General features: G+C 37.8%; 1 protein-coding gene across 1 annotated transcript in view; it reads left to right on the top strand.

Moving 5' to 3' along the window:
* WASF3 (WAS protein family, member 3) overlaps nucleotides 1-21,466 on the top strand; it is a 46,456-nt gene extending 24,990 nt beyond the window's left edge. Inside the window, exons 3-9 of the mRNA XM_009704697.1 lie at nucleotides 6,069-6,203; nucleotides 6,424-6,577; nucleotides 8,710-8,827; nucleotides 14,954-15,129; nucleotides 17,990-18,253; nucleotides 19,861-20,231; nucleotides 20,955-21,466. Coding sequence (XP_009702999.1) covers nucleotides 6,069-6,203; nucleotides 6,424-6,577; nucleotides 8,710-8,827; nucleotides 14,954-15,129; nucleotides 17,990-18,253; nucleotides 19,861-20,231; nucleotides 20,955-21,112 — 1,376 coding nt within the window. The 3' untranslated portion in view covers nucleotides 21,113-21,466. The remainder of the gene's footprint in view (nucleotides 1-6,068; nucleotides 6,204-6,423; nucleotides 6,578-8,709; nucleotides 8,828-14,953; nucleotides 15,130-17,989; nucleotides 18,254-19,860; nucleotides 20,232-20,954) is intronic.
* Nucleotides 21,467-23,553: the final 2,087 nt, after the last annotated feature.

A 23,553-nucleotide genomic window follows, 5' to 3' on the forward strand; every position in this document is an offset into this window, starting at 1 on the left:
TCAGTGATTTAGGGGTTTTCTGAGCTGGAGATCCATCTGAATCATCCTATGTAACGAGCATTTGTAAACCTATCATCTGTGGAATTGCTTGGATGTGTTCAAATAGGGATCACACTGTTTTCTTGCCCAATGTCCCACAATAGAAGCAGATTTGTTTCTTCTTTCTGGTTCTTGAATTATGAAAAATAACAAAAGGTGGTTTCATCTCTTGTATTTCCATTTCCATAATCATCTGTGATTTTATTAAGTCTTTATCGTATTCTCCTAGTGATATTTTTTCCAAGTTGGAGTGTCCTGATCTGTTAGTACTCTTTTTGGATAGAAACCATTTTGTATTTCTGATCATTGTTATTTCTGCTTTGGATATGTAAGTTAGAGTATGTTGGGTTTTTTTTTAGGGTGGAGTGTTGAGGACTTCAGATCATAATCAAACCAGACTTTTTCTGTTTTATCATTGGTTCCCATAGAATTTATAAGTTTTTGATTACTGCTAAACATTGACTTGATATTTTCAGAGAAGATTCCAAGTGATTCCGTGATCTTTCTTGAGCAGTAGCTGCCAATTTAGCGTCTAACGTTATTTATAGTTGTGTTCATATTGTCATTGAGCTTCATTTACTGTTTTATCAGGCGGTTGGTCAGTGTTGACATGCTTAAGTTTCAGAAAATTGAGAAGAATGGCTAAGGTTCTAATTACATTCGTAGATATTTGATAAGACCTCATTTTGGTATTGTACAATGATTGCCAAAGTGTGGATAATACACTTGTCACTTGTATGACTTGCTAGGAATATCTAGCTTTTGTTTCTCCAAATTTGGTCTTGGGGCTAATCTGTCTGTTACCTTGTGTATTCAGATCCTGTTATGATTGTTGCTGAGGAACTGGCTACTTACACAACCCTTATCCTGCAATTTTCCCTTAGCAGATTTTTCTGTAGACAGCCTTAAAGTACTTTATTAGTGTCAAGTTGAAGAGCTATGCAAATAAATGATGTGTCCTTTGTTTTAACAGATGAATACATGGTATTTAATGAGTGAAGTCTACCACCAGGCTTGTCCACAGTCTAAAATCTGTCATGTTTGCCGAGGGTTTTTTGCAGACGGCGTTTGTTTTGCCTGTGTTTCAAGCCAACTGGGAGCAAGGGAAGGATCACAGAAAAATGCTGTGCTGGAGCTAATGTAGTATGTCCTGCTGACAGCATCAGAGCTTGCTGGTGTTCCCACAGCTTGACGAATAGAGAGAGCAAGTACAGGGCTATCTTGCAGTCATGCTGGTTTTTAATGTTGCACTGCGAGTTCAGTGTGGACTTTAAAAACTGGCAGATCTGTGCTGCTGTGTACAAATTTGGCTTGCTTCTGCCTCTGCTCTTTTCAGGAGACACGAACAAGTTCCTATCCAAAGGGAATGTGCTTTCAGTGGAGCTTTTTTCTGTTAAGTCTTCAGATTTAGGTTTGTTTGCAGCCAGCTGGCTTGGAGCACAGGCAGAGTGAGCAGTGTTCTGTATGAAAGCATGCACTTTCATAAAAGGCAAAAGCTTGAATAGGGGTTTCATCTCTGCTTGGGAGGAGAGAATCTACTGGGGGGAGGACTGGGAGCATTTGCAGCCTATACCTGTACATACCATGGTAGTAAACACAGTCATGGAGCAAAGGCTTTGAAGAAATCTTCCACGAAATAAGTCCCTTACCTTTGGCAGTAGAGTTTGGTCTGATGGCTGTAGGACTCCAGCCAGTGAAAAGCTGTTCTCTGCAACAGGGTCTGTTGCACCATGGTTTTGTTCCTCAGTTTTGTATATGTATATATATGGGGAAGAAATAGTAAATTACATCTGATTGTCAGAGAAGACTAAATATTAAAAATTGTATATGTACTCCTTTATGAGCTTTTCTTAACTAGATTTCAGTCTGTATGTTAACATACTCGTGTTTCAAGTTGCATTACTACTACTTAAAGACTCACAGAAAGGAAAGTACTTAAATATTTTGTATTTTTATGTCTTTGGCTTCTCCATTCATTCAGATACTACCTGTCAGGCTGAAATCTTATTTCTACATGGGTATAAACCATCTGTACACAGGTACATATTCAAGTGGTACCAAATGTTTCTTTGCTGTACAACATAGAACAGAGGAAGTGTGATCTGTGGGGACTTGAAAGACTTTTTCTTTCACGCAGAGAGCGATGTCCACCAAAGTGCCACCTAGTATTTTCTTGGGTAGACTGGCTGTTGGCTTAGTTTCAGTGGTTTGCGTGCAGGCCTGAGCACACTGCATCCAACTTTGTGTCACGCTGCTCTTTACCACTGCTAAACCGGGTTGAGTTGGGCAGTTAGCTTTTTTGGAGTTAGGTATTGCACTGGAGGTACTATGAGGAGACAGATAAGAATCAAAACCTGGTCAATAACAGCCTGCTGCTTTTGCTTATTAAAAAAAAACACCAAGGGGAGCACAGGGAGCATGATTCTAATGCTAATTAGTCTGGTTACAAACAGGTGAGTGGAATCACTGTCTTCTGCTCCATGTGGTGATAAAATGGTCATGTCCTGGGTGAATTGCAGTTTACAAAACGCCAACTAGTTCTGTGGGACGTTTCAGTCCTTACCTAGGACCCTGAGGAGGATGTTAGTGCAGTGCTGGCTCCCTTCAGGACAACCTGTGTGTCATCTTTCTTCCAGTGACTTGTAGAACTGACACCTGAATGCCAGGTGATGACATTGCTCTGCCTTTTCTCTTTGGTGCATGTTCACGGTGTGAAAAACTGTAACCCTTTTAATGCAGTGTAAATCTTTGTATTAACTTGAATGTGTTCTTCCATGTACTTGTGCTGTGGAACAAGGAATGCAAAGGAAAGCTGTACTTTTTAGACTCAAATACATGAAAGGAAACTACCCAAAGCAATAACCACTGGCTTTCCAGTCTTCAGACAAACCAGCACCATTGTCAAATTCCTCTTCTGTTACAGCACTGAGCTTTTTGACTGCTGACAAAAGATACCTTTGGGAATGTATTCAATATGTTAATGCATGCCTTTTTATGCAGTATGTGAAAATCAATTGTAATTATTTCAGGTGGTGTCTAGTCTCTGCTAGAGATGTTATAACTGAGGTGGCAAGATGATGTTTCATGTAATTACTATAGGACTTGGGTAGAGGTATTATTTCAATTATTTGTGAAAGACTGATCTCCAGAAATGTGTCTCAATGCTTGGAAATCTATTTTGTGAGCAATCAAGTGTACAGCTCTATGAAGATGACCTGTGGAAGTGCTAGAAAGAGGTGCTTCTGTAAATTGACATTAAAACCTATTGAGAGTGGGGATTTGGTGAGGCAGCATCATGAATAATTTCCCTTGAACAACTTCTGTGGACGGAGAGAGCCTTAGAAGGAAAGACTGCATAATTCCTTTGGTGGGTTTTTTAAATTACTATTTAGGTTGCCCAAATGTTGGGAAGCTCCTCGTGTTTTTAAAGGATTGTCTTATAGTACCAAAATCAGCTCGTAGGTTGAAAGATACATGGTTATAACCTTAGATATTTTTTTCCTGCTTGTTTCTGTGTTGTTAAAAATCTGATTAAACAGATGGTAACATAGGAAACACTATAGAAGTATTACTTTATTTTGAAAACTTATTGCATCATGTCAATCAGAATAGCGTATCCAATATTGCTTTACCATGTCAAAGTTTTTACTGATGGGAGATTGACAACCTGTCTTTCACTTATTTGAGTAGCAAGTGTTTTTAAAAAAATTCAATATTATAAGAAGTATGTTCCCACAAATCAACTGTATGACTTATTTTGCCTCCTGAAAGATAACCGACAAGCACCTGTCTGCTTGACTTCTCTAGGGGTGATGTGTTTAATCCTGGAATGTGACAGTCCTTCCTCAGCAGGCTGATTTCACTATATTAACATAAACTAGCATTCATTAGAATTTATTGATGTTTTGAGCTCTGAATACTGATGGCTGAAGGGTGTAACATGTGCTTTATTTAGCTGAAGAGTTGAAAAGCTTATTTGTTCCATAGCTTGGAATAACCCCTTCATTTGCACTAAATCAAATGGGTTTTATAATTGAATCTCAGCTAGCTGTTGGGAAGCACTTAGAGAACACTTAATGTGAAGGTGGTTGAACACTGGCATAGGTTGCCCAGAGAAGTTGTGGAGCCTCCATCCTTGGAAGTATTCAAAACCCAACTGGACACAGTCCTGGGCAACCTCCTCTGTCTGACCATGCTTTGAACAGGGGGCTGGACTAGATAATTTCCAACCTCAACTAGTCTGTGTTTGCGAGACTTCTGTTTTGGAGGGGGAAGAGATTAGGAGCAGGTAGGCAGCAGACCTTGCCTGTCCACCTTCCACATACCTACAGAGCAGTGCTTGGATACACCAAAATGTCTGACATCTTGGGTTAGTGGCTGATTCTAAGTTTAGAGAAGAAATCTTTTACTAGTAAAGTCCTCCACTCAAAGCGAAGCAATCAAATTAATTTTTTTTCATTTGTAATTAGCAAACAGTGCTTTCAGATATTGTTTCAGTGTTGTTATTTTCTTCCCTGCAAGTAAATGAGCCAAGAAAGGGGCAGATCTGGTTGACTTCCTAAGTGTGGCTGTTTTTTTTACTTTGAATTATGGTCTCCAGATGTTCATGGGATGGGATCTTGACTGAAATTTTCATTACATCTGTACTTTTCTTTGTGAAAGATTAAGGTTGGTTATAGGGCCCAACTTAAAATGTCAACAGTTGCTGTTCTTTTGGACGTCACAGTCGTTTAGGTGGTTAATACATATTCCATATTGTTCTTCCAGTTGGACAAAGTTTCACTTTCTTCCTCCCCTTCATTTCTGCTCTTCAGACTCATCTTGATACGGATCATAACAAGATAAGATTAATTCAGAAGTAGGGTTTTAAAATTCATTTCTGTTTAAAAAGCATGGTTAAATGCAGGAGGCAGGATTTTCCTTTTTGCATCGGGAACTGGTGGAGTGTGGATGTCTTGAGAGGGGTGTTAGCTCGAGGCATTGTGGAGGGGGAGATGGTAAATGAAGCAGCAGTATCTGGGTAGCAGGGACTGAGACAGAAGTAGGTGCGGTACTGTGAGCTGAGTGAGTGGGAGCAATGAATTTGGGTGGAACCTGCAGTTTGCAGGGGAAGTTCTGGGGCAGGAGAAGTGTTAAATTGGGGATTCTGATCCAGAGTGGTTGAGAGGTTTGGATTGGGGCAGAAGGAGAGTCAAACTGTAGATGAGGATGCCTAGTAGTACTTTGGGAGGTGGGAGGTTTAGGAAAGGAACAGGCATGCACAAGGATCTGTGGACCAAGAGGGGACTGGGTTTACCATGTGGCACTCCTGTCCTGTAGCACTTTTAGGGTATGGCCTGAGGCTCCAGATCTGAACTGGACTATCCACTGTCATAGTGACTGAGAAAATAGAGCAACTGAAAAAGTTGTAGACTCTTCTTTTGTGGTAGATCAAGTCCTGGCTGGCCATGGGTAAATGTGGTCAGTGCCATCTTAGGCTCTCAAATGACTCTGGTGACAGCAACATGTATACAGTGAGCGTTTGTAGAGGTAAGTGGGCTGCCTTGCATCAGGATCCTGGCTTTTATCTGTTTCCCTCTGCCTTCATTTTGATGTTGGCTTGTGCTCATGCTTATAATTAAATCTTAATGAGTATGGGTTGCAAGATTTTTAGACTTCAAAATTTACTTCAGAAGCTTTTATGGACAGCAGTAACTTTAGGCCTTTATTTTCATCACAGAGGCAGGTTTTAATGGTCAATTGTGTGTCAGTTGGCAGTAGTTCAGCTACATAAGGATTAAAATTTGAAAGTCTCCCTGTTTTTTACATAGAAGACTAACCAGCATGTCTAGGAGAACAGGCTTCAGGCAGTATTTACGGTGTATTTTCAGATTTTTGTACAAATCTGTCACCCAAAATTTTGCTGAATGACAAACTGTGCTGTTGTAATCCTACAGCTACTGTGTTTTATTATAACTTCATGATATTGAAGCTATTTGTCTTTTGTAAGCCTTTAGCAAAGGGATTTCGCTGTCTGTTTTCTTACACAGGCAAACATGCTGAAGACATATTTGGTGAATTGTTTAATGAGGCCAACAGCTTCTACATCAGAGCAAATTCCCTTCAAGACAGAATTGATCGCCTTGCTGTCAAAGTTACCCAGCTGGATTCAACAGTAGAAGAGGGTAGGTCATTTCATGAAAGCATTGAGCCAGAAGTGATGTTGACAAGACCACAGCATTTAATTACACAACAATCTCCATCTTTTCAAAGTAATCCTGAACTGATATTTCATCTTGTCTTCTCAGTAAGGCAGGCTGGGAAAAGTCATATTAGCAGAGTGAGAAAATAATATTCTAACACTAATATTCAAACCTTTGTTAAATGTATTTTTGTTTCTAACAGTATCGTTACAGGATATCAACATGAAAAAAGCATTCAAGAGCTCAACAATTCAAGATCAACAGGTGGTTTCAAAGAACAGCATTCCTAACCCAGTGGCTGATATTTATAATCAGAGTGACAAACCACCACCTCTGAATATTCTTTCACCTTATAGGTATGGAAACATTCATTGCTTACGTTCTTGTACTTTGCCCTTTATCTCTTAGTTGTATGCAGAAAATAATTACAGCAGAAGGGGAAAGCTGTATTGGTTATTGAGATTTGTTTTTTCAGGGACTTCCCCGTTCATGGAAACAAAAATTGCTGTTGCCACACTTAAAATCATAAGTTGTACCTGATAAAAATCATCATATTTCAGCATAAGTGTTACATGGCAGCACAGGATCGGAGAGCAAGGGCCATTGATCATGTAAAAAAATGAAAAGAAAATTAATAATATACTAAACTGTCTTCTTTGGTTCATTTACCTACAAAGCTGGATTTGTTGCTTTTGCCTTCCCTATATTCTCACTCTTCCCCCGCAGCATATACACATGTGTGCACACGCACAGTCTTTACCTTTTCTTTTCCTGGTTACTTACTGATGAATAAAAGAGCAGCAAGCAGGACTTTGTTTTCTGTTTTCTTTTCCTGTTTCCTTTAAATTTATTGTTGTTCATGAAATGAGTATAATTTGTCTGTCTGAAGAGTTACGGACAACATGTTTTTCCTGTGTCCTTCAACTTTTGAGAGGTACTAGATTGTGAGGTATCTGTGTAAAGCAGGCAGTCAATCTGCACTAATTTATTTGAAATTTTTTTCGGAATGACACAGCAGAACATTTGCAGTCTATTTCATTTTTAAGAGCTTTTACTTGGAAGATAAAATTGTTAGATTTATAGCTGAAGGATATGTGTTTTGCTGCTGCTACAGACAATGGTGGCGTTTGTTTATAGGCATCCAGTTAATAGGAGTTGTTATCGATCAACTGTTCTGCACAGCTATGTCCTAGTATGTATCTGGATGACAGTCTCAGTGACCTTTATTGCTATTCCTGTTTTATTAGGGATACTTTAGTGTAATTTGTGTAAATTATATTTCTTGGTAGGTTTTTTACATCTGCTGAATTTAAATTATTTGTGTTTGCCTTGGGCAAAGCTTAAACAAACTTCAGATTATAGTCTGACCAAAGTTGGAGGGGTGGAAGAGTGGCCCCAGTACCCCCTTCAGTAGGTTTGCTGTTTGTAGCAAGCAGATCTAGCACACAAAAAGTAATGGTTTTATGGCCGTATGACCAGACAGTATACAGGATCTGCTATGTACCCTGCTCCAGTGGTTGTAAGGTTTCCGTGTCCTGGATCTCCATTGCTTTTGATCTTGTTGGTAGAAATTAGCACTTAGCTGCCACGAAAATTAGCCCGGGAAGAAATTGGAACAGGCAGCCAAAAAGGGACTCTGAAGGACACCAGTTTAGCAAGCTAGACTGGATCACCATCATATGCTCTTTGGACCATGCAAATTGCCCTGAACATGTTGACTCCCCCTACACCCATTGCTTTCCAGGAGTTTAGGATGTTAGAAGACTCCCTATTTCCAGGCTGTGGGGTCAAATTAGGATTTGAGAGCATACCTTTTTTTTAGTGGCTTCTTAATCTGGGTGTCCCTGGCTCTTGCTGCCACTTGGAACTGGCAAGCCTGGATCAACTCTGTCTCAAATCCTCCTAGAACAGCCTAGTAGGATTCAACCTTTCAGTTGCCACCCCTTTCCTAGATCTTCCCCCAGCTGTAAGAGTCCCACTGAGAATAGCAACTGTCTTGTTCGTCCTGTTATAAGGGCGAGGGTACTCAGACCTACCTTCTTTCTAAAGTCAGATCTTAAGACCTGTCTGGATTGAGCCAAATACTCCTTTTCCAGTTCTTTTGAGACAACTGAGTTGCATTCTTATGCCCCTCTGTCCCCTACACATCCTCTCTTGGCCCTGATCTTCTTGCAGCACCAGTGCCTTTCACTGCGGTGAGCGGGCTGGTGCAGGAGCCTAGAGCCAGCTCCTGTGGAGCTCTGATGAGGCTGCCCTGGGAGCAGGGCTCCCAAAAGGCTGTGGATTCCACCCTTTTCCCCTGGAATTCTTGTCATGAATCAAGCCAGTTGTAAGCTCTGACTACCAAGGGTGGCATTTAATGCACTTGGCATGCTCTCATCTTATAATGCAAAAAAGGTGAAGCTTGAAAGATAGTCAAAGGTGAGTTCTGTTGGTTTGAAAAATACTAGTTCATATTTTCTTATTTTTTCTTCTACTGTATTTCCAGGGATGATAAGAAAGATGGATTGAAATTCTATACTGATCCTTCCTATTTTTTTGATCTTTGGAAAGAAAAAATGTTACAAGATACTGAAGATAAGCGAAAAGAAAAGAGGAGACAAAAGGTAAAAGCAGAAACATAATAGCAAATGTACGTATTACAATTTTGTGTATGGTTATCCAGGCATTGAAATTGCTTGGTCATACTTAGTTTGTGTGCATGGAAAGACTATGCCTCTTTATACATGGCTGTAGATTCAGGTGGTTCAGTTTTTATAGCTCATACTGTCTATTTTAAGAAGTTGGCAAATTGGATTTTAGGAGTACTGCTGTTATCTTCCAAGATACCTTCTTTAATCCTTTGCCAGTATCTACTTATTAGTACTCAGCAAAATGGCACTGTTGTGTTTTGGAAAAAGACACTGTGATTTAGGGGGGGGAAGGGGAAAAAAAAAAGGTAATTTGAATTAAGGTTTCCTTTATTTTCATAGCTCTTTATCCAGCAGCATCAACTCCTGTAGCAAAACATGAGCTTATCCAGAAATAAATATGTTGTTGGGTTTTTTAATTCCTTGATAGTAACTCTTTGCTTTTCTATACCTGTTACAAGTTAATAAGGTGATAATATACAGCAAAGTTATTCTGTGGTTCAGCAACAAGAGAAGATTAATTTTAGGAGTAATATTCTGGAATATCGTCAGCAGTTTAATCCAAGATGTGGATTCTGATGCAATCAAGACTTTCTTTATAGATTTAGTTTTGACTGAAGAAATTAGTTGCTATTTCTGCAGCTTCTTTGCAGTCAATTTTTTATCAAATCAGAGGTTTAAGATTTTTGAAGATAATTCTGCAGGGAAAAAAAGGTGAAGAAGGAAAGTTTGAAGCAATGACTGCCTATTTTATCTGGCAGAAGGTGCCCTTTTAGGTAGGTTCAGTGAGAGATAGGGGATTTAAAATAGAAGGAATCCAAACGAGATGCACGGACTGCTCAGAGGAAATAGGAGGAAGCCACTTACTTTTCAGTACAGGTGCACACATACATGTGCATATGTACATGTATGCATATATATCACATATTAGCATATATAGTATATATAAGCAGATATCATAATATATCAGCATATATACATGTTATACACATGTATATACATAATCTCTAATATGTGAATATACATGCTAATGCGTATGCTAATGTATATTTGTGTATATACATCATGTGTATAATACGTGTGTATATATATGCTAATATATATGATACCTGCTTAGAAATGAAATTGTAGGGCATGACCGGGAAGTTTTACTCTTCTGTTCTTATAAAATTCTATTAATTCCTTGTTCCTGTTGATAGACAAAACTTTGACTTCAACATTTTTAAACAAAACATTGAAGACTTGGTTTAACGAAAACGTTTTGTGAATTCCTGATTTTAGAAGTTCTGGAAGAAATAAATCTAGTCTTCCTGTTAAGAGTGAGTCAAAAACGTTTTCTGTTTTGACAGGTATCTCAGTATTGAAATAGTAAATAGTCGAAAAAGCTAAGTAAACATTTTCAGTAGAAGTTACTGTCTAAAACAAAGCATTGGAAAATATTCACTTGATTATTTGTGCAATTGTATACAAATGTATATGCAAGGTTATAATCCCACTATATTGTCAGTATGATAAGTCACAGAGCTGATTAAAAGACTGGAAATAGTTAAAGCAGCTTTCATTCTCTAGTTTACCTGGGTTTTCTAGATTTCATTCAATATTTCTTTATGAAAAATATATAGGGATAATTGCACCCTCTGGGTTTTTTCCTCCCACCTTTTTCCCTTCGAATTTAGATCTTTTCACCTTAGAGGGGGATAGAAAGAAACTTAACTGCTAATTTTTTCGTTCTAATTTAATATTAAACAGGAAAAAACTACAAAAGCTTTTAAAAAAATTTATGACAAAGTATCACTTAAAATTTTTTTGATGCTTCAGAGATTTTTACAAAACCACTTTATAAACTTGCTTTTAGGCTATATTTTAGGCAACACATCTCACTTATTTCCATCCATGGTATGTTTTTTGTAGGTTTTAATTGTCTTATTGCAGTCTACAAACCAGATGTAAAGTATGCTCAATTCCCATCATATAGGATTATAGCCATACATTGCAGAAATACCCCTTCATAAATTCTACCTGAAGTCCTATTTGATTAAATATATAACAAGACCAACTAAGAAGAAAACAGCATAAGTGTGACTTTGCATGGACAGATGTCACTCTGACAAGAAGAAACGTGGTTTTTAGCTTTCCAGAAGCTGGTGTGCCAATGAGCTTTTTACTGCCTGGAACCTTTAGAGAGCTGGAGGGTCTGGGTGAGATGTCTCACAGGCCCCATTCCTTCCACAGGTTGCTGAACAGACTGTCACTTTCTTTTGTTCTTGTCCTTACCATAGCAGTGACTGGGAAGGAATCCAGAGCATCTATTAACAAGTTTGTGGCTGAAGTTGTGTTTTGAATCTACTAAGTGAGAATTCCTTATGTGATTTGTATTCTACAGAAGCACAAAATATCAAAGATGTTGAGAAACTGTGCAGGTGAAATAGATGTGTATTGTTTAGCAAATTATAAACTTGACATCCAAATGCAGTCCTCAGCTGACCAAATATAGCTGGGTTTTAGCCTCAATTTTTCAGGTGGTCAGTGAAGCCTGAGAGTACCCCTTGCACCAGAGAATCAATTTTCCCATGTTATTTTGGTAATTTGCCTTAAATGCTTGAGGTGTTGCAGCAGCAAGTTTGTGAGGAGTTTCATTTTCCTGCCTTCAAATATCATGCTTACTGTTTCTGTATTAGTTTAACTGAAGAAATCTAAGACAGGTTTTCTCTGATTGGACTCTTTCAGATGAACTTTTTCTCTGAAGAAAACTGTAATTTTAATTTGTTAAGTTTAAAATCTGTGGTGTAGTATCTGGTTTTTTTCCACTGTCAAACTCTCAGTGTGTCAGTGCCTTAAGAGTTCAATGAAGTTAGCTTTCAGTTTTGCATTTATCAGTAATAGTCTGAATTGAATGACCATAGTAGACCAGTTGTTAACTGTTGGTTAACCAAAGGAAAGTTGTTCTTAGTATCTGTTTTTTTTTCCACTGTCAAACTCTGTGTATCAGTGCCTTAAGAGTTCAATGAAGTTAGCTTTCAGTTTTGCATTTATCAGTAATAGTCTGAATTGAATGACCATAGTAGACCAGTTGTTAACTGTTGGTTAACCAAAGGAAAGTTGTTCTACTTTGCTTTTTAGTGTTCCTCATTTTTTCTGAGGAATGATTAGTTATTTGAGTAAGTAGAAATCTTTAAGTTTGGAGGGCTTATATTTCAAAAATAATTTTTGATGACTTGTGATTAATATGATCTTGTAAATTTGTGAAATCAGGAAAATACTCTAGGCTCACACTTCCAGTTTTTTGTAAGTATTGTAAATACTTGCTGAAGCTACTTTCTGTTACTAGCTCTAATTCTTTATTCAGATGCTTGAAATATCATTTGCTAACTCTTGATGCAAATATCAAACTTTAACTTACGAGGGCTCTGATATGATTGTTGTGTTTGCTGAAATCACTTCCTAATGATGCACCTGTGTTCTCGCTTAACCTACAGCATCCACTTGTCTGCCACAGCTTCTATTACACTCAGTTAAAGGGAGTAATTCTTAATATTGCCTGACTTTCCTAGGAAGTATCTGTAGCTATTTTGAAAGGCTTCAGCTCCCCTCAAACTCTGTTATTATGGCCCTAGGTACTAAAACGAGAGCTGTCACCATTGTTTGTCCAGGTAATGAAAGTATTACTGGAACAACTTAAAACTACTCTATTGGGGTATATGTAGTTAGAAGTATATATAGTTTTGTCATCTGCTAGTAATTAGCCTGCTCCACTGTTTTGGAAGAAATTAAATGGTTTAGAGGTGTATTTTTATAATATTTAATCCAAAAATCAATACCAGTAGAGTTTAGTACTATTTGAGTAGAAAGGGTTCCAGCATATTTATTCATTAGCACACTTAGAGATGCTGATCTGAAACAACCTTATCCAACCAAAACAAACTTAAATTTGTGTTTATTTTATGTTTATTTATACATGCATATGTATTTACCTTATTTATAAAAAACCATTGTGATCTCTTTAAAACCAAACTTTTAAATAGGTGTTTGTATGTCAGCAGTCAATTAATCACTCCTGATTGTACAGGAATTGTATCAAAATGATTGCCTTCTGAGCAGCATCATACACTGGTCAAAAGGTGGATATTTATCTAGAAACTTGAGAAATACGTAGTTGTGACCCTTAGAGGATGGAGTTACTCTTCTGTGAGAAGAGAAAACTAAAGAGTATTTTCAGTTAACTGAAAGGCTTACTTTTACTTTCTTCTCACATCTAGCATGATTTAGTAACTTAATAAATGAACCAGGATAAGTCACAAATTAAAACAAATTAAATTTTGCAGCAATCAAATGAAAAAGACAGATGTAAAGCCTTTAACAAGCATATATTCAACCATGGCGATTAGCAAATCTTACGTATCTAAAACAGGCATGACTGAATCTGTCTCCCGTCTGCTCCAATTCCTGTATTGGGAAATTTTGATGTGAAGAAGTGGTATTAAAGGAGAAGGTAAAGCCTAACATAACTTGGATCAAAAAGGGTGTGATTCCAGGAAGTTTGGGGAAGAAAAAGATTTTTATAGGAAGTAATTGAGAACCAAGGTGATGATCTTTACTTAAAATGAATCAGATCAAAAATCTACTCGCTGCAAGGGCCAGGAATGAGCAAGTATCGTTGGAACATTTGAATGCTGAACTTCAAAAAGACTTTTCTCTGTGATTCTTAATGTTAGCAGACGCGGATCAGCAGGTCCCTCATAGGGACATGCATGAACAAGCAAGAGATCCAAAACAAGGGCAAGCGAGCTGTTTGATATATTTTTGTTGTATAATGCCAAATACATTATTTCAGAATTATTTTCTCAGTGCTGTTAGACAGCTGGAGTAAAATACCTATGTTCATCTGTGATGTACTTTTTGGTAAGACTGACTTTCCAACTATTATCCCTTACTTTGAAGGCAGAAATTCCACAATCAAATGCTTGCATATCAGTGCTTTACCAACCTCTTCTCTAAATACAATTGAATATGACTGCATTCTCAGAATATCAGTATAATTCTTTCCTGAGAAACTATTTTTCTAACAGCCAAATGCCTAATACCAACTTATTAATAGATAAAACATGTTTAACCTGTTTATGAATTAGTAATCTAAGATGTGAGCTCTAGAGCTGATTAAAAAAAGCCAACGCCCTCATAAATGTTGAAAAAAAGGAGTAGCACATAAATACCCTTCTCGGTTTGGATTGAGCCGACTTGTTTCTTTTTCTATTGAAGCACCATAAAAATATGGTTCTTTAATATTCATACTGAGTAGTCAGAAGTAGGTGAGGACAACATTTCAGAGGTGTGAAAGCATTAAGTCCCATTATTAGGAGATTTTACTGATAGATAAACACTGACATTGAGCCTGAAATTATATAGAAAGATTTAAAAAGCTAAGCAGACTGATTTGTCATGAAGCTATCAAGCTGTAATATATTATTGGCCTTAATTTTAATGACACATTGCAGAGAGGATTAGCATCATTCATTTTTATAGAAGATAATAGGAAGTAATGATGAGGAAAAACTAGGAGGAATTTCGATAGTCAGATCTAAGAAGGGAAAGGAAGCTAAAACAAAAGTCACTTCACGTAGACTACGAAATAGGAAAATGTTTCTAATTTTCCCATACTTCCCCCAGGCCTGAGGTGACTGTGACCCTAACGAATAACCAAAATAACCCTGAGCATATTTAACATATTCTCATAAGATTGATTTGCAGGAGAAGGAAATTACAAGTGCTTCAGGATGGTCTAAATAAATGACAAATGATGTCAGAAGAAGTTAAACTTTCTGGCTCTTAAAATCAATCCCATTTCTGTATGAGGAAAAACAGTAGGTCAGTATCACACTAGCATGTGCATCCTACAGGAGAAGGGCAGAGCAACAGTCTTACTACTAGTGAGGTTCACAGCGTAAGGAGATGCTCTCATTTTCGGTGCAGAGAAATTTTATGAAGACTTGGCTTCATCTGTAAATCTGGTCTTATTTTCATGCACTCTAACTGCATTTTAACCAGCTTTTTTCCTTTCCTTTTTTTCTCTCTTTGCATGCTTTATTTCTTTTGTTTGAACATTAGGAGCAAAAGCGTATAGATGGCACCACCCGTGAGGTGAAAAAGGTTAGAAAAGCCAGGAACAGACGCCAAGAGTGGAATATGATGGCATATGACAAAGAGCTTAGACCTGACAACAGGTTGTCTCAAAGTGTGTACCATGGAGCATCTTCCGAGGGATCACTGTCCCCAGATACTAGGTCTGTTTACAGCAAAGCTGTTTGTTATACCACAGTTGTATGTTCAGAAGTACTGAGTAGAATTAGGTGTTTTTACAGGTTGGGAATAGCTAGAATAGACAAAACATACAATGCATGTTTTAAAGTCTTCTGAAAATTATTTCAAAGCATAAGTAACATTCTGTAACAATTTTTTTCTTCAGCTTCAGATGAGCATGTTGTCATAATGTTATGCACTGTAGTGAAATAAGTGTTTGCTGCATGCTTTATGTTTGATCTTGAGTAGTTGCAGTTACAAAAGCATTTGTCTGTGTCTACTAGGTAATGTCAGTACCTCTTCCTTCGTGCCTAGTTTGTTGTATGTTAGGCAGCTGATAGCTTAATAAATATTTTTGTGTGATCTACTCATTTAAGCATACTTTTGCCTCTGACAGAATGCTTTAATGGGGGAATAGTTCACCTTTATCGATGTTGTATTTGTCTAAAAAACAAGCTACAAAACCCGATGCAACATTATTGCTTGAAATAGCAGAAATCTCTGCTTAGAGACACACAGTAGAATTCACCTTTGTGATTCCCTTTGACCTCAGTGGGAGTTACCTCCTCCTGGTATGCATGGAAGTCTGAGTTTTTTCACTAAGCTGTTCTATCTAGGGGATTTTCCCACTTATTTTATTTCCTCTGTTGTGGTTAATTGCTAGCAGTAATGTTAGGAATAAATAGAATCTACTGGAAAAAGCATGTGACAACTTAGTGTTTATGGCTAGGCTGAGGAAGCAGCCACCACTGCGAAAGTGTGAACTGATACCTTTAGTCTGCTGGCAAGTGGAGATTAATTTAAAAGAAAAAAAATTTTAAAAATCTGCTCAGAACTGTGTGTATGTAATGTTTTTGATCTATGAAGCATAATCGTCTTGTAATTGAAACAAAAAAATTGAAGAAAATTGCTACTGCTGTTTCAATAATATATTCAGACCCCCTCTCTCTGTCTAAAATCCTTTAATCACCAATTATTTTTTTAGTTTCTAATGCAAAACATCATCTCCTGTTAGTCTTAATGAAACATTGCAGACTGACAGTGCTTTCCATAGGTTGATCTGGTAAAATGACACTGATGTTCAGCTGTCAAGTGCAAGCTGTGGATTTTTTTTGATCATGAGTTCCATGTTTCACACACTTTGAGTCTTTTTCTAGCTGTAACACTTTGCTTCCACAATTCCTCAGTTTAAGTAATTGTATTGAAGTGATTTGTTTTTATCTCCCAGGAATGTCAACATGTATTTGACTGTCTGCAGATATCCATAATATTTGCAATCTGTAGGATTTTTAAGCAGAAATTGTAGTCTGTATCATTCTGTTGGATATAGATGTTGTGGTATGACAGATATCTTGTGCTTTTATATAAGCTTTTCAAGTTTTATAATGTATGGAGAACTTTAAATTTCAGTGAATCAAATATCAGTGATTGAATCCTGAAATCTGTTTTACAGGCATGAAGGGTTAATTTTGTGAGTGGTAGTGAGGTGGAGAGGAGGTGCTCTTATTTTTTTTTTTATCTTGGAGGTAGTCTTGGCTGTAGGAACTAAGCTATAAAAAAACTCATAGAAATAAGTACTGGTTCCAGAGACATTTTAATGCTGACAGCTACTGCATGAGCAGTGTTTTATAAATAAGGTCGCAAAGAAGTGTATTTGGCTGTATCGTGATTCTTTTTTTAGTGCTAAAGTGGGGAAAAAAAAAAAGCTCATGTTCCTTCTCGTTTGCTAATGGTAAGACTTATGCATTAAACATTGACATCTAAGTGTCCAGACTGTGGCGATTTACAATGCATTTGTTATACTTATTGTACTTTAGAGAGAGAAACACAAGCTGAATCCAAACAGAAACCAGCAAATTAATGTGAGAAAAGTAAGAACAAGAAAAGAAGAGTGGGAGAGAAGGAAAATGGGCATTGAGTTCATGAGTGACGCAAAGAAAATGGAACAGGCAGGAAGCATGAAAGAGGACAAAATGCCCAAAGGGTTTGTCATTTTGTTTTACTCAAAGCCCTGGCTTTTTGTTGCTTACCTTGCTTCCAGTCTTACAGATAAGTGCATCAGTTTATTGTGTTCACTAAAAGCCAGGCTGCACGATTGTTTGTTACTAAAATTATTTGCAGTAATGGGATGAAGAGATCCTTTTGCTCCCTCTCTTGGGCTTATTTGACAGAGCATCCTAGACTTTGTATCTTTATGAACTCTCTGCTCAACTAATATTTACATTTCCCAGTTTCTCTAAGCCTTTCCAGCAAAATTAATTGTGCAAACAAAATAAAAAGTGTCTTCTAACCTTTGAAATTGGTTTTCTCTGCTTTGGTAAAATATATTCTTCTGCATAAGTGAGATTGCTTGCAGTATTGCTTTCCCTTTTTCTGCTGCCATTGTTAACTTAAGGCAGGCCTGGTAAGTATTACCATTTCAAACAATGGACTGCCAAAATCATTGACAAAAACAATAGCCATCTTACTGGCTACTAAAGCACTCTAAAATCTGGAGAAAGCTCTAAATTTTTGTTTGCCTTTTTTAAAATCTGCATTATACGAGGACATTCTGCATGCAGCTAGTATGCTGAAATATTGAAAACATTCAGTTTCAGTCCTTTTATGCTGATTTGTCAAACTGATTTGTTTTCAAGTCATGTTAAGCTGAACCATGATTTTTTGTTGTGTTTGTTCTTGTGCTTTCTGTGGACTTACAAGGGAATGGTGCTTGATAATCAGGGAGTCCTGTTGCAAGAAAAATAATTCTGATTGCATTCTCTTTAGCTTTTCTTGAGCGATTTAGATAATACCCTGTTACACTCACATAATCTGTTCTTCTGCATCCATTTACTTTAATTTTAGGTCCCATGCATCTGATGTTACAGATTATTCTTATCCTGCTACTCCGAATCATTCCCTCCATCAGCAGATAGCAATGCCTTCATATGGAACAGGAGATGGTCCACAGTACATGGCAGCATCCCAAAGCCATGAGCATGAATACAGACCACCTTCCACCACTGTACGACATGCTACTTTAAACAGACCTCAGCAACCACCTCCACCTCCACCCCAGCCTTCAGATGGCCACCACAGCTCAGTACCTGTGGTACCAGCAGAATATGGGTAAAACTCCTGATTTATTGCAGTGGATTCTTGACAAAACTAGAGGGCTGCGTGTTTTTCATAACCATCATAACATATGATGCATACACACAAAAAGACCGCAAATACATTAGCTATCTCCCTGGTGAGGACAGGAAAAAAAAATGGCATGATTTCTATGTATGAACTGAATTTAAGTGAAGAAATAGTGAAAGCAGAAAGAATGAACTGTGTATTGAATGTGGTGAAATCGGTATGCTTCTAAAATATTAAGGGTTCCTAATATTAAAAAGGGGATAATTTTCCTTTAAAGTGGAAAATAGTTACAGCATATTTTGAACAGTGTTTTAAACTTCAGAAAGCATGCAGGAAAAGCATTGCTGAATGTGATTCAGGTGGCAGTCTGTGGTGCATCCCTGAAATGACTTTTTAAAGGTGCTTATGACAGAATTGGAAGGGATCTCCTCAGACACAGAATCAAGTTCCCTACTGCCATGGACACCTCCGTAATTCAAGATAGGAATTTGTCTAACTCCTCTGTAGATATTTTGCCTGAAGGTCTTCAGAAGGAAGGCTTGTTCCAGAGTACTTGCTCTCCGATAGCAAGAAAGCATCTGTTTTCTAACCAGTCAGTGTCTGTTTGTTCTTTTGCTTAAATAGCTTAAACTTTCAAATTGTAACCCCAGGGAAGTTGTAATCATTCTTGCCTGTGTCACTTAAAACTAAGCAAGCCAAGGTTTTTTTCAGCCTCACTCAATGCATCCTGGGATAGCATTTGCCCAATTCATGACTGTATCATGCTGTAGATGACTCAGTTATGTTATGATTGACTGCTCCAACCTGCATTTTCTCTGTTATTTCCAGTTTATAACAGAAATACTTGTGCTTAGTCCCCAGGTACATGACCATTGTCAGTGTATCACAGTTGCCATACATTGACTCTTATCACTGAATGTCATCAGTAACTTCCCTTCAACTCCTGTCTCCTATATCCAGTTCTTTACCTACTTCATAACTCTTAGGTTAATTCCCATTTTTTCTGCTTAAGAAGTCTTTTAATCTTATTTTAACAAAGAAATTAGCTCTTCCACATTTCTTTTCTTTAAAGTATCAATCAAATGTATCAATTTAATATTTAAATTGATAAACTTCACTAAAGAAGCACATGAGATGCACGATATACCTTTGGGTATATGCTCCATGCCTGTGTCTTTTATTATTTCTTAACACTTGTTCTAACACTTGGTCTTCCATGGAAGTGATACGCCTAGTCTGCAGTTTTCTTGGTCCCTTCATCATAGGCGTTGCGCTTAATATTCTCACAGTATAGATGTTTAGTAACAAATGTAGTTTCATACTTAAGTAGGCAGGAGTATTAAGATAAAAAATCTCACTTTGTGGAGTGCTGAAAGGACACTGCCTTTAGCTTCGTCATCTGCCTTAAATCTCAATGTATTACCAATACTTGACAATCTGTCTGTTTATAATCACTTGCATATTTAACTCACCAATTGAAATTCCTTTTGACTTTTGTTTTAGCTGAGGTTGGATGAGAGCAGTTTCAGGGATGTCGGTTGTCGAAGTCCTAACTTTCAGTGCATTAAATGTTTTTGTTCTGTTTTATATAGGATGCTTCCAGCTCAGATGGTGGATTACTACAATCCTGCAGGTCCTCCCCCTCCTCCTCCTCCCCCTATGATTCCTTCAGCACAAACGGCGTTTGTTAGTCCCCTTCAGCTTCCTGTGCCACCTTCCCATTCTGGACTGGTGACTGGCTCAACCTATGCAGCTACTCATCCTCCTCCTTCTAGTGGGCTTGTTGTCACTGCTCCTCCTCCTCCCGGCCCACCTCCTCCTCCTCCCGGCCCTCCTGCCGCAGGGTCAGCCCTCTCCGCCTCCCCAATGCATGCTCCTCCGGCTACCGAGGCAAAACGCCATGAACCTGCACAGCCACCCATAAGTGATGCACGGAGCGATCTTCTTGCTGCCATTCGAATGGGTAAGTAGGCACTGAGTTTTAGATACTCCTTTTATTTTTTTTCAGTAAAAGCACTGTGTTTTCCAGTGGTCTGAGTTTATGGCTTCTGTTCCCAGGTGGGCAGAGTGTCACTGAGAGATTAGTTAACCACAGATACCACACCACCTATCCTAATGTTTGTCAGCTCCAACTTTGGATATTTTTCAAATCGCTAAAGATGTACAGCTTTGTCAAATATGTTCTAGTGTTTGTGTGGACATAATCAAATGAAAACAGTACTTGTGTTCCTTACGTAAAGTAGCCAGTAGATATACATGGATTTTTACTTCTGTTAGAACTGAGTTACCCAACATCTGCCTTCAGCCTGCTGATTTTTAACCAGTGACTAATGGCTGTTCCTGACTTTGCTTACAATATGGAGCTGTAGGTGTAATGGTATTTCCAAATACAACTATGAAAACTTTCATGTTTGGGTCAAAAGGACCTGTACAGTCTTGAATGTTTAGTTTTAACGTATTGTTGGTGGTTTTAGAAGTCTGGAAATAGTCTGTCTCTGAGAATGGATTCCAATCTGCCTTTCTTGTTTTGCTCTCTTCTTTGCTCAGGGAGGCTCTCTAACTCAATGCTTTCTTTTTTCCTTCTTCCTGAATATATTACTAGAATACAAAAAAAAAACCTCACCAATAACAGTATGAAATTTAAAATCTCTTGTGCAGAAAACTTTGAGAGTTATTGTCTCTACAGGAATTCAGCTGAAAAAGGTGCAGGAGCAACGGGAGCAAGAAGCAAAGCGAGAGCCTGTTGGAAATGATGTGGCGACCATCCTCTCGAGACGCATTGCCGTGGAATACAGTGATTCTGATGATGATTCAGAGTTTGATGAGAACGATTGGTCAGATTGAACCTGCTCCAAGCCCAGTGGCAAGTTCATTAAACACTTGGCTTCAGTGATTGCGTTCTTAGCAAGATGTAAAGCAGGACGTTGACATGTATTAAGGCTAGTGATGGAAGTGCTAAAATTGAATTGGTATTATTCAGAATGCTGTAGCTTAGCAACTCTGGTAATGATGATGTGGTTATGCTTATGCAGATCAGAAACTTGTCTTACTTTCAGTATTTACCGCATATACTTAAGTGCCACTCAATGTAGCAAATCATGTGCTGCGTGCAAAATATGCTGCAGTTGTTGCACTGTTACAGAACCAGCATTTTATTTTACTTTCCTGATCTTGAAGGGATAAAATATATTTTTTTGACTTTACATCTTATTCTTTTAATTATGTAGACAACTTACGTACTTGTGAATTGGTCTGGTTGTTAGTCTTTGAGGGCAGTTAACTGTATGACTGAGTCAAGTGTTGGGTTCCATAAGTATGACTTTTAGCTTTTTTTAATTAGTTACTAATTATGCCCACCTTAGTCTATTTTTAATCACTTCTGGGCTTAGTTTTTTTGCATACTGAATTGATTTTATATAATCTTTCTTTTTATCTTAAAAATGTAGCAGATGATGAAATGTATGCTTTGAAGAATGGATCCACGTGGTCCAAAATTAACATTTTGTGAGCAGACTGGATAAGCTTAGAACAGTACCAGCTCTGCTGCTTGTTGGGTCTTGGGGAGATAGCGGATGCAGGTCCATGTTACAAATGAAAGTTGAAATATCTGTAGAGCTCTTTGGTTTTATGATACAGATCAACTAATGCAAAGAGTTCAGGATAGACCTGGCTGAAGCTGTCTGGTGATTGCAGTGTAGAAATGTTACTCTGTTACCACGAAAGATTGGAACAGTCCAGATCTAGCAATCAGGTACATTTCACAAGTATTAAACTTGGTCTTTATGCCTGTAGGTATAAATGTTTGTAAATAAGTTTTGTTGTTGTTGATTTGTACATGTATAGTCATGACAGATCATTTTCTGTTCCTGTAGCATGTTTACTCAAAACTACTATTACTTCGAATGTATTTCTTTCCCAGTACATCCCATTGATAAAACATTGACAGTTAAAGCAGTTTTAATGGCTGTTTAGGTACTATGCCATATATATACAGGTTTTTTTCTCCTTCCCTAGGAACAGTTGCTGCCACATAGTCTGCTTTGGCTGTCTCTGTTTTCTTGAAAAATAATTCCTTTTTTTTCCCCACAGTACAGTATTAAAATGTTTTTTTGGTTTTGTGTTTTCTCTTCTGGACAGAGGGTCAGTCTGCTGCTTTGCCTAATGAGGCTTTTAAAAACGTATTCATAGCAGGGGAAGAGTTCTTTCCTTGCCAGATTACAGTTTTAATCTTTGTAACTGAAGTCTATGTAATTCCAGGTCTAAAATTTGGTAAAGCTCCTTTGTTCTGCAAGGCCTCGTCTGTTCTTAAAAAGCATGTGAAATAAAAAGAAATGGAAGGTAATTATCTAGCCTGTGTTTACACAGTGAACAGCTTTAGTCCTGAGAATGTAACAGTTTAACATGATGTTTGCACGCAAACTATTGGCTACTGCCTTGCTGTTTAATCTCCGTATGATTTTTTTATTTTTTCCAATCTGTGGTGGCTGCCTTTATGGTAGGGGGTGGTAACATGCTGCCTCAATGTTGGTGTTCAAATTTGTCACATAAAGTACGACTGCTTTCTGCATAATGGTGAGCAAAGCTGATGGTACCCATCTCCATGTCGGTTGGAGCTGGTTTTGTCTTTGCCCGAAAATACAGAGGTGAAGCCTGCTTTACTTTGTGTCCTGGAGCCTGAGGTCTCTGTGTCCACCACAGAGGAGAGAATTTCGGCCATAGCCCGGTGGTGGCTTTCATCAGCGAATGAGAGGTGGGCTGTTCTGGTCACCACGGTGTGCTTGCCCAGCGGCTTCCAAAAGCGCAGCTGGGACCGCAGTGTTACATCGCTGTGTAGGCAGGGAGAGCCCTCTCAGTGTTCTTTTAATAATACATGCTGAAATGAAATATCTCAGCAGAAAATTCTTTCCAATCTACTGAAATTTGATATGACAAAAGATATATTTTATGAGCACAGAAGTTGGGTGTGTCTGAAATGTTGTCATTTGTGTTAATTTTAAATAATAAGCATTAAATAAGCAATCAGTTGTGACCAGTTACGATAGTGTAGGTTTCTCACTCATAGTAGCCAACCTGTTTTTCTGAACCTGCGATGTTGTCATTTTCCTTTTTGGTATTTTATTAATAAAATGTGAATTGAATCTGGTGATGTAAACTAACATTATTCTAGGCTGTTTTTATCAGTTTTATCATACTTTAGGTTGTGAATAAGTAACAAATATGAATAAAATCTCACTTTTGAGCCTGTCTGTCTTTCCTTAGTTTAGTAAGATTTTGCTATTCATCTC

Source organism: Cariama cristata, unplaced genomic scaffold (assembly GCF_000690535.1).
Source record: "Cariama cristata isolate BGI_N322 unplaced genomic scaffold, ASM69053v1 scaffold2677, whole genome shotgun sequence".
Lineage (NCBI taxonomy): Eukaryota > Metazoa > Chordata > Aves > Cariamiformes > Cariamidae > Cariama > Cariama cristata.